The following is a 10,328-nucleotide window of genomic DNA, read 5'->3' on the forward strand; positions in this document are numbered from 1 at the left end:
TGCTCGCCGTCGCCACGCCTACTTCCGCGACCATATATGGTGTTCCTCCGAGAGGGCGGCGCTGTCATTTACCGAACGGCGACTCTCACAGCCGGGAAATTCCAGCGCACTGGGGAGGATGGCGGGTGTTCTCCATCACTTTCGCTTTACAGCTCCGTCACGCTTGCGGGAAGTGCTGTTTCCCCAAATCGTGCAGCTAAATCACCCGGTTTAATCGAAGGAGCCTCACTATGGTCTGATCTGGTGCAAGGTGACTGTGAAGAGCCACTGGGTGACATTTGATCTCTTTAGAGTTGACATGACTCACTCACCCTGGAATGACTTCTTATTTGTAGACACATTTGAGCTGTCTCAACTCACTCCACACATTATCCCTGCACTTCCATCATTTTGTCAATGAAATATGTTACATCAGTTGCACGTTCGTTTTCATTGAAACTTCGAAATGTAAACTGAACGTTTTCCCCTTCCAGCTGGAAAACAGGGATTTTGTAACCTCTTAGAAAGGCTCATACGTAGGTCCAAGCGTCTTATTATTAAAATGTGAAGGTTTTTCACTGAGTCTCTGACAGATGAACTCCTGTAGGGACATACAGCCTCAGAAGGTTACAAAAAAGTCAGTGTCCTGGCAGCTCTCTCACGGGTCAAAGGTCGGTGTGAAAGTGGGTCAATATAAAACGTGTCGTACTGTATAACAGCACACATTCTGTGAGACAATCCGTGCAGCTCGGTATTTTTAATGGAGCATGTGTTATTTACTGCACCTTAGGAGTGCAGTTTCACATTTTTTGGTTCGCTTTCTGACAAATAAAACCAGGATGTGACGCAAAACGTTAACAGGTTTGTGTAATAAAACGGGGAAACTTCGACAACGTAATAAATGCAACTGTTTTAAAAGTAGAACATCACCTGGTTGTAAAATTTTATACATTAACGGGACTGTTTACATGGTGTTGATAGCGGAAGTACAGTGGCGAAAGTGCCAAACGGAAGGCAAACGAAACCGGAAGTTGTTACAACGAAACATCTCTGCGATGTTTAAATGCTAACTTCTACGCTCAAATTTGAAGCTAATGAAGTCGTTTAGTTTGGTTTTCTAAAACAGGGCGTGGCTACAACATTCGCTCGGCCATTTGTTGTGCAGTAATTCATTTTTGTGTGAAGGTTTGATTTTGTAGCGATGCAGGTGCAGAGAGTTGTTCTGAGTTCCAGACCAGGTAAATGACACCACGCCGTCTGACGTCACAGGTCATTCAAGTGTGCGATGCGTGTGTGTGCGCAACTTGTGTGCAGGGTTAAACGGAGTGCCAGTCCCTGAAAACTTTCGCCTCGATGATGCTACTGTACAATCGGACCTCAGTGATGGAGAAGTCCTAGTTCGGACCCTTTACCTCTCCGTGGACCCCTACATGGTGGTGACATGTTTTACTAACACGAAAGAACTGCGTTTAAACCATGCAGCAGTGGGTCCAACTGAAGCTCTCCTTCCTGTCTGTGTTCCGTCTCTTAGAGGTGCAGAATGAATGAAGACACCGGGGCTGAGTACCTGACTCCGTGGAGGGTGGACGAGTGTGTGGACGGTGGAGGTGTCGGGATCGTGGAGGCCAGCCGCCACAGTGCCTACACCGAAGGAGACGTGGTGACGTCATTCACCTGGCCTTGGCAGACGCGTGCAGTCTTGAGTGGCAGCGTTCTGCAGAAGGTCTGTCTTCAGCTGTCTCTGAGGGACGGTCTTCTCGGCTGGTCTGACTTCTCTGACCCTCTGCTACAGGTGAATCCAGACCTCGTCGATGGCCACCTGTCCTACTTCTTAGGTGCCGTGGGCATGACCGGTCTCACTGCCATCCTAGGAATGAGGGAGAAGGGTCATGTGTCTGAAGGAGCCAATCAAACATTGGTGGTCAGCGGCGCCGCGGGGGCATGCGGCTCGATCGCAGGACAGGTGACTGCAGTGTTACTGATTTTCCACTGAAGTAACCTGCCAAAATCACAATCGCTTCCTGTCATGTAATTCCCATGAACGCGATGGTGGAGTAGTGAAGGGTGTGCAGAACAGATATTTCATCCATGCTATATGACTTGTACTGTAGCATATTTGACAATAAAGCTACCTAACCTAACCTAACCTTAATGTCATTCAGATCGGCCGGCTGGACGGATGCAGGAGAGTTGTGGGGATCTGTGGCTCTGAGGAGAAGTGCCGGGCTCTGGTGAAGGACCTGGCGTTCACTGCAGTGGTCAACTATCGTCGAGATGATGTGGCTCTGAAGCTGCGCGAGTGCTGCCCAGACGGTGTGGATGTTTATTTCGATAATGTTGGCGGCACCATCAGCGACACTGTGATCGCACAGGTATTTGGAAGACCACTGGCGATTAGATGAAGCTGGATCTCAGGATCTTCTGCAACACAGGAAGTGACATCTTCAGTCGTTGTTAATGTGGGAAATGTAAAGGTGGATTGGACCCCACTCTTGCAGGATGCAGGAGTGGCTGTTGCTCTGGACACCTGCTGGAGATCCGCCCATCATCCAAACATGGCCTAACTGATGCTCTTTTTTTTTAACTTGTAGATGAACAGCAATAGCCACATCATCCTATGCGGGCAAATATCTCAGTATAACAAGGACGTCCCATATCCGCCGCCACTGATGGATGCGACACAAGAAACCCTGCAGAGAAAGAACATCAGCAGGGAGCGCTTCATGGTGCTCAACTACATGGACAAGGCAGATGCTGCTCTGCGGGAGCTGAGCCAGGGTGTTAAATCTGGCCAGATCAAGGTGAGCAGGACGCTGACGTTATTGTACATGAAATACACTCTCTTGGATTTCTGGTTTCTCCTCAGGTGTTGGAGACCGTGGTTCATGGCATCGAAAATATGGGAGGTAAGAAAGGACCGCTGCCTTCTCCTGTTTCTTCTCACTGACTCCGCTCTCCTTGCAGCTGCTTTTTGCTCGATGATGAAAGGAGGAAACATGGGCAAGCAGGTTATAAAGATATCTGACTGAGAACAATACCACAGCAAGTCATTTCCCCTGGATGGAACTTCCACTTCAAACTGAGCTGTTTTTTAAACACAAAATTAATCAACCTGTTAAAGAGTGTTCTTTAGTCGTTTCAATAAGCATCCTGAGCGACATGTAATGCAAAAATAAAATATAGATCTGGTAATCTACAGCCCCTTGATGACTTCCTCATTCAGAGAACAATTCTCTATTTCAGTCAGTGTGAAACTTTGGTTCCAGCGAGCGTTGGTCGAGGCTCCACTTAGGCTGGGAGGGTCCAACTTTCATCATGTGATCATGTTGTGGCTGTATATTGTTGACAATTGATATGTGACACACTGGCAAACTACAACACTTGAATGAATGTTTTATTCCACAACACTATAAACCATTGATTAAAAAAAATGTGTGGTAGGTTGGAGATCATCATTAGGTCCACATTGTCATCATCACTTCATTTGCAGTCGTGAGCAGTCTGCTAATGCACATGACGTCACACTCACTTGCAAGATGTGGGGCCAAACTTCAGTGAGTCATCGAGACGGTGAAATCATGAACTACAACAGGGATGAATCTGCCTCAAGTACACCCCCTGGTGGACAGCTTCAACTACAGCTAAGGTTCACAACACTGGTCATATCCTAGTTGAAGAACCTCAGGGACCAAGACTGAGGAGTGAATCCACACGTGACTCATCCTTTTATAACTAGTGGTCAGAGGCCTATTTCCAGTGCAGACAAACATTCGGGGAAGGGGGAAGAGAGCACACAGTAAAAATCAATGAATTCATAAAAGCTGCATCCCAGCTCACTACATCAGAACAATCCCACGCCGGCACCGAGATATAAAAATCCTCTCTGTGGTTCAAGTGCTCACATTCCTGAGAAACACGCAGCTGCTGTTCACGGAGAAGGAGCCTCCGCTTCTGTGGGTTTGGTGGCGCTGTGATATGGAAACTCCAAGAGAAACCAAGTGTGCGTGAGAGGTGGTCAGGTGAGGGCAGGTTTGGCACGTCCAGCCTCTGCAAGTGATGAGTGTCAGCTCATGGTTTGGCAGTGGCGAGGTGGCGTGCGGCCAAGGCAGCACGTCCAGAGAAAAGTGCTCGAGTGATCCGGTCAGCGTCACACAGCTGCAGTCAGTGGATGACTGCTAGTTTTCACTGTACACTATGTTCGCGTCCAAACTGCACTCACCGCTCGTCAACGATAACATGCAGAATTCGTAAACAATACAAACATGGAGGGAGGGGTGGAAGCTTGGCTCAAAGAAAATCACGAGGGAGCAGTGCAGTTACTGTCAGGAGGGTGGGACACTCTGGCGGTGACGAAGGAGAAGGCCGGTCCGGTCCAGGCCCGGTGGACCAGTAGCAGACTGAGCACCAGGGCCCAGGTGCGGACCGGGGACAGGAAGAAGGCCATGAGGCCGTAGGTCTCCAAGAGGGAGTAGCAGGAGTAGACCTGCCAGGAGAGCAGCAGCAACATGAGGAGGTGGACGGCCACAGTCCGCCAGCGGCAGCCTGGCCGCAGGAAGTGGGACCTGAAGGTGTTCCCGCGCCAGCGCTGGTGGAGGCTCCAGCAGAGGTAACAAGTGAGGGGCATGTTGAAGAACAGCAGCTGGAGGAGAGAGACAGGGCGGAGGGGAGCCAACAGTCAGAGCTTAACAGCGCAGCGACACAAACACAGGTCAAAGGTGAATGATCTTTGGCTCAGATTCAGCTGTCAGAGTGCATCATGGGACTTGCACTGCAGGTGACAAGAGCGTAGTTCATCACAGAACTGAACCCTCAGGCCTGAGCCTGACCCACCCATCCTGAGACGGCCTCTTCTCATTCACCCACACCAACATGATTGTCCAGAAGAGCCGACGCCGGCCACAGGTCACAACAGCGTTTTGGTCATGGAGTCGGCTGATCCAGGGCCGGCACCAATCCCAGCTGTGATTCATGCCAATTGTTTCCCTTCTTAATCCTGCAATGACCCAATATCCAGCCTGTCAGCTGGCTGAGTGACAGCACTGCCAAAGTGCCGCTGATACCAGAGAAACTATTGCAAGGGTCCCTTGCTTTGAAAAAAAACTATTCAGGCGACTCCATACCTGACTGACGCCGACAACATAGGTGAGACTCCCTTCCAGGAAGTGGCCGTCGATGAAGACTCCGAAGGCAAAACACGCCCCTTTGTGCCCGTCGATCACCTCGCCGACGAACCACGGGCCTTCACACACCACAGCACAATTACAAATAACAGAGCTGATTCAGGGGCCACTGAGAGGATCTCACCGAAGGCTGTGCACAGGTTGAAGAGCAGCAGTGAATAGTAGAAGGTGTCCATTTTACTGAGCAGGTGCAGAGACATGCACGCCTGGGAGGTCAGTCCTGCAGGGACGATGAACAAAAACACGGCTGTGAGCAGGGGCACTCAGACAGGACGGGACCACAAGATGGCTCTCACCTCTGCAGGAAGGTACCTGCATGACCCTGAAGGCCATCAGAACACCCACGTTCAGCAGTATGATGAACAAGAAGGCCACTCTGCCCAGGACGTAGTGATCCGTGAGGAGGATGAAGGACTGAAAGAAGCTGAAGCTGGGAGTCACGTCGTGCTCCAGCGTGAAGTGCCGCTCTTGCAGTGTGGAGCGTCCGGCGGCGTCCTGGTCACACGTGGACAGTACACACTGTGATACCAGACCAGAAGACCAGCTCGTGAAGACGCACGCACCCACCTCCACTTTTACCCGGAGTGTGTGTAGCCCTGTCAGGTAAAGGGTAGGGTCCCAGACCTGAACGTACAGGGGGCCTCCAGCAGAGCGCGCTTGTCCTAGAGGCCTTCCGTCGACGGCCACGTGTACTGCTGTGATGGGAGACTCTGAGAAGGCTAAGACCCTGTGAGAACCAGAGGCAGAACATGAAGGGCGTTGACAGGTCACCAAAAGATTGTTCTGGAGTTCAACAGGGAATGTTTGTGCATTTATTTTTGCCATTTTACTACACAACCGCTGTACAGTTTGTCAACAAAAAAACAAGTATTTTCACTGTACTGTCGATGTTGCCAGACTTCAGATCCACAGAACAAACCTGATGTGAGTCGATTTCTGCATACGGCTCAGAGGCTCCACCCCGGGGTGCAGGTACTGGGCGTCCTTCGGGTTGGTGATGAGAACCACTGGCCACTGCTCGAAGCGGACGTCAGTGAAACTCAGCAGGTCATGGTCGAAAGCCAGGATCCGGTACCTGAGTGAGAAAGGTTCCATGAAAGTGACTGAACTCACCAGGCGATGGCGCCACCACACACCTGCGGTTGTCCATCCAGTCGCCCAGCTCCAGCTCCAAGGTTCCAGCCGGGTGTCGGCTGTGCAAGACGGGCATTAGACCCCCCAGAGTGTGCAGGTGACCACACAGGTAGGCCACCGCAGACCTGAGCGCAGAACGGCGATTAACACACAAATATCTGAGCTAGGATTTCACACTGGAAGGACGATACAAACAACTTTAAGTTATTGATCTATCCTTCAAACATAGGGATGCAGCAGGGATTCACACAGCACTGTAGCAGAAAGGGTAACAACCTCATCACCTCCCGGACACCCGGAGGAGGAGAGACGATGGTGGAGGTGGTGTAGTGCCCGAACCAGATGGACTGGTTGCTTGCCAAACTCTGAGCTCTGAAGGTGTCCAGCAGGTCAATCTGGGTCTGCGAGAAACAGAGAAAAACACCATTCATCCTTTAAAACGAATAAAAAAAATAGTACAATATCTTTCTGACAGCTTTTGTTCACTGTTAAAATTTTCAAAACTGATATGACACTGCTGTGTTCTCACTAATCTCTACCATAGCCATGAGCTCCTGACACCCCAAAAACATGAGGCTAACCGCACACAACAGGCTTCCTCACTCAGCACCTTCTGAATGGACACTTCAATAAACACTTTTCATTGAACAGGAACTTGGTTAAACTCAGATGTGGAAAATGTTCCCCTCGCGATCTGGAACTGATGTTCGGTTAATTCCACAATAAAGCTACAACCTCCACTACACTCCAACAGCAGGAAAGAGGAGGAACAACCATGTGGATGCCAGAACATCACAGAAGGTCTGTCAGATCCAGGCCCACGTCTGGGCTCGTCTCCAAGGCAGATGGATTTTATTTCTCGGATCCAGGAAAACCACGCCTCAAATCTTTTCCATGTTACATCACTTTCAACAACACAAACAAAACAATTGGATTGTAAAGGCCAACGCTGTTTCCATTCCATCAAACCTCGGCTCGAGTTGTTCAGCTCTCCGTGCTAGTTGGTGAAAGGTCCTGCTTATTTGCAATCATCACCAAATCTACTGGATCTGTCCACGCTCTGAAATAGCTCCAAATCAAAGCAGTTCATGACCACAAACACCTCACTTCCAGGTTGAACAGCACCTTTAATTTCGGTCTGATAGTTCACAACCTTTGAGCTGGTGTTGACGCCAAACAGTCCGGATCACGCAGCGTTATCTAATCACTTCACACTGCAATGCAAAGCTCAACACAAACCCCGGGGGATTCAGAGAAGCAGAAGGTTTGACGTGTCACTGTGAGCAGTGAAAGCTGCGCTCCAGCAAGCCAGTTTCAGTCCAACTGTCAGACCTAGAAAACTTCCCCCATCATTCAGATGACAGAGAAGCAGCTTCATGCTCTCACCTGGTTTAGAATTCCAAAGAAATTGTACGGCCGTTTGGGTCCAGGCGTCAAAGTGGCGTCGGCACAGACGAAGGAATAGTTGCCAAAGGGAGTTTTGTGGACGTAGTGGAAGGAGCCGATTTTCTGATTGACTGAATATTTTCTGGAGACATAAGCATGACACTGGTTCATTCATTATAAACAGTTGTGTTGAAGCTGCTGTTTTCATCAAACTTCTGATATCACTATGAAAATATTCTCAAAGACGTGAGGATCTACAAGAAATGAGTGTGTTAAGAGACACAGCTTGTGAGGACAGAGTTGGACCAGGGATGTTCTTCTAAGTATAGTGGCAACATTACTATAGTTTCAGTGATGATCCAGCTTTGTTCAGATGATCACGCACACACATCTTAATGCACGACTCTCCATTGCACCCACCTGTAATAATTGTTCACGCTGTCCAGCGACATTATGTTGAAGGCATCTGGTGGAGAAGGAAAACACAGTCGTGTTCAGCAGTAATGCACAGAACTGAGCTGCCATTAGCATTGAACACACACTGCAGGGACACTCGCTCTCACAAGTCGATAACAGGCTTCTAACTGAGAAGCACTAGAACCAATTACGTGTTTATTTTATTGGCAGCTATGTAGCAAAGATCTCCCTACACATTGAACCGGCGGTGTCCAATTACTGCGGGGAGGATGGGCATAACACACCGCACCTCACCCACTCTGGGTAGGAGCTCAGTGATGCTGAGCAGAAGTGCAGTTAAAAAAAAAAGTTGGTGCGTAATAAAAAGGCTGGAGTCACCATGATTTCCACGGATGTCGATCCACCGAGTGCGCTCCATCACTCGAGACCTCTTCAGGATGTTGTGGTAGGCCTGCCATTCCACCTCGTGCTGGAGAGAGCCCACCTTGCTTTCCGTCTTGGCATCTGTCAGATCACCTGCACAGGTGAGAGAATCATGAAAACTGTCTTCTGATCGCAGAGCAACACAGCAGATCATGAAGCCTCCGGTCAAATCCAAACCCAAAGATGGGTCAGAACTATCCTCTAGTTTCACAGGAGCAAAATATTGTTAGAATGAAGACGAAAGTGAACAGTAACTGACAGTGCTCTCCACTAAACTACCAGAGTGAAAGAGGAAGTCCATGCTTCTTGATTTTGAGATTGTCTGGACAGGAATGTGTCGCACTGAACTACCTTTTAAAATCAGTCTTAAATGTTACTATTCATGAGAATAGCTCATTTACTGACACACCAACAAGAGCCTTGTTCATCAGCACAGTGAAGCTGCTTCATCTTTGACCCGTGAAGAAGTTCCATCCATACATCAGCAACTTCAATAACCATTCGACAAACCAAACTGGAGCTCCTCTTATTTCTGAGACCTTCTCATGGAAGTCAACTCTACCTGTAGCGAGCACCAGGGCCGGCTTTATCACCTCAATGGTGTGGGTGCAGAACTTCTCGAAGTCCGGTATCCGCCGGGGGTCACGGAAGCGGCTGATGTGGATGTCAGACACCTTCAAACAAACACGACCATGGTCAGGAGAGACACACACAGTGGCTGTTTTCAGGACTGCGGAACAGTAGACGAGGGCAAAGTCCGACTTCAACCTGCTGTGTTGCACCTTTTTTTTTTTTAACCTGACAATGACCCACTTATGTGTCAAGTGACCCCGTTCAGTCAGTCGCTCCGAAAGAGCAGTAAAAGCCACAATAGGCTGCAGAGAGGCATCAAGTTCAGACATCACTAAAATCGTTGTCGTGGTTCTTTATTTCATCCTGCCGGAAATTGTCTGCTTCCCCCTTTCGCTCCCCCACAGTCCTTAAAACAGCGCAGTGTTTTCGCCAGTTATAATGTTCAATGAAAGCGTATTGTAGTAGTGATCAAACTGCGCTCGAAAACAAGCCGCTGGGACTCGGTGTCAATTTAAAGCAAAAGTTAGCCCCTGTGTCAGATGCCACCGAAGGACCGAGGGTAGATACTGATCCTAATCCAGCCAAGCCCAACAGGACCTCACCTGAATAAACCAGAAGACGTTGTTCAGCTCTCCGGCGGGAAACGGCGGAGCGCACCGTCCGGCTGCTTCTCCGTCGCCGGAGTCCAGATGCTGGAGGCTCCGCTTCGGGTGCCAAGCCGTGTCATAGCTGTCCAGGACCCAGGAGGTGATGCACGCCAGGGCCAGTCCGATGACAACCAGAGCCCCGAACAGCTTCAGCATCCTCCGGCAGGGGCGGGAGAGGTGGCCGGGAGCCGCCGCTGGTCTCGGGCAGGAAAGGAGGCTAATTCCGGTGCTAACCGCTGAGGCCGCTAGTAACTAGACATGTGAGCGCTCCACCGAGCTACATGACGTGATGGGTTCCGACTAAGGCCGGGTCGGACGTTGACATCCTGGCCCGAGACAGAAGGACGAGCGGGCTTCATTCAGGTTGCCACCGGGGGCGGAGGACGGGAACTGCTCGTCACTGCCGGATCAGGTCCCGATGTGCTGGTGGAAGTTCCAGTGCTGGAACCGGAAATTGGTGCGCGCATGCGAGTTGTTTTTTTTTCCTTAGTCTACATTTTAACATTTACATTTGATTTGATTTTATATGATATTCTGTTTCTTAAAATCCAACATTACTGGACCATTTCACGCTCCTACATTTGACCTG

At 49.7% G+C, this 10,328-nt stretch overlaps 2 protein-coding genes across 5 annotated transcripts; one reads left to right on the top strand and one right to left on the bottom strand.

The window, feature by feature from the left end:
* Positions 1 to 48: 48 nt before the first annotated feature.
* Positions 49 to 3,344, top strand: ptgr2 (prostaglandin reductase 2). Its single transcript, XM_053844404.1, has 8 exons — positions 49 to 1,217; positions 1,294 to 1,412; positions 1,511 to 1,702; positions 1,772 to 1,942; positions 2,142 to 2,351; positions 2,571 to 2,780; positions 2,846 to 2,885; positions 2,944 to 3,344. Exons 1-8 carry the CDS (start codon positions 1,181 to 1,183, stop codon positions 3,006 to 3,008), a joined length of 1,044 nt encoding a protein of 347 aa, XP_053700379.1. The 5' UTR covers positions 49 to 1,180; the 3' UTR covers positions 3,009 to 3,344.
* Positions 1,562 to 10,173, bottom strand: tmem62 (transmembrane protein 62). 4 transcript variants are annotated; one of them, XM_053844400.1, is made up of 14 exons: positions 9,695 to 10,173; positions 9,082 to 9,193; positions 8,475 to 8,612; positions 8,100 to 8,145; positions 7,680 to 7,821; positions 6,570 to 6,694; positions 6,296 to 6,418; positions 6,079 to 6,234; positions 5,727 to 5,886; positions 5,456 to 5,654; positions 5,284 to 5,379; positions 5,100 to 5,218; positions 2,127 to 4,618; positions 1,562 to 1,846 (listed from the first exon to the last, which is right to left on the bottom strand). In XM_053844400.1, the coding sequence occupies exons 1-13, from the start codon at positions 9,893 to 9,895 to the stop codon at positions 4,277 to 4,279; spliced, it is 1,959 nt and encodes a 652-aa protein (XP_053700375.1). In that variant the 5' UTR covers positions 9,896 to 10,173; the 3' UTR covers positions 1,562 to 1,846; positions 2,127 to 4,276. The 4 variants fall into 4 exon arrangements, with proteins under 4 accessions (XP_053700375.1, XP_053700378.1, XP_053700377.1 ...); XM_053844402.1 differs by having other exon boundaries at positions 1,566 to 1,846; positions 2,127 to 2,400; XM_053844403.1 differs by lacking the exon at positions 9,695 to 10,173 and having other exon boundaries at positions 9,113 to 9,193.
* Positions 10,174 to 10,328: the final 155 nt, after the last annotated feature.

The sequence above is a fragment of the Synchiropus splendidus genome, chromosome 16 (assembly GCF_027744825.2).
Source record: "Synchiropus splendidus isolate RoL2022-P1 chromosome 16, RoL_Sspl_1.0, whole genome shotgun sequence".
NCBI lineage: Eukaryota > Metazoa > Chordata > Actinopteri > Syngnathiformes > Callionymidae > Synchiropus > Synchiropus splendidus.

Coding starts and splice junctions, on each gene's coding strand:
- tmem62 (XM_053844400.1), bottom strand. CDS start 9,895: ATGCTGAAGCTGTTCGGGGCTCTGGTTGTCATCGGACTGGCCCTGGCG. Junction 9,194..9,694: donor ACGTCTTCTGGTTTATTCAG/GTGAGGTCCTGT, acceptor GTTTGTTTGAAG/GTGTCTGACATCCACATCAG. Junction 8,613..9,081: donor GGCCCTGGTGCTCGCTACAG/GTAGAGTTGACT, acceptor TCACCTGTGCAG/GTGATCTGACAGATGCCAAG.
- ptgr2 (XM_053844404.1), top strand. CDS start 1,181: ATGCAGGTGCAGAGAGTTGTTCTGAGTTCCAGACCAG. Junction 1,703..1,771: donor GTGGCAGCGTTCTGCAGAAG/GTCTGTCTTCAG, acceptor CCTCTGCTACAG/GTGAATCCAGACCTCGTCGA. Junction 2,886..2,943: donor TGGCATCGAAAATATGGGAG/GTAAGAAAGGAC, acceptor CTCTCCTTGCAG/CTGCTTTTTGCTCGATGATG.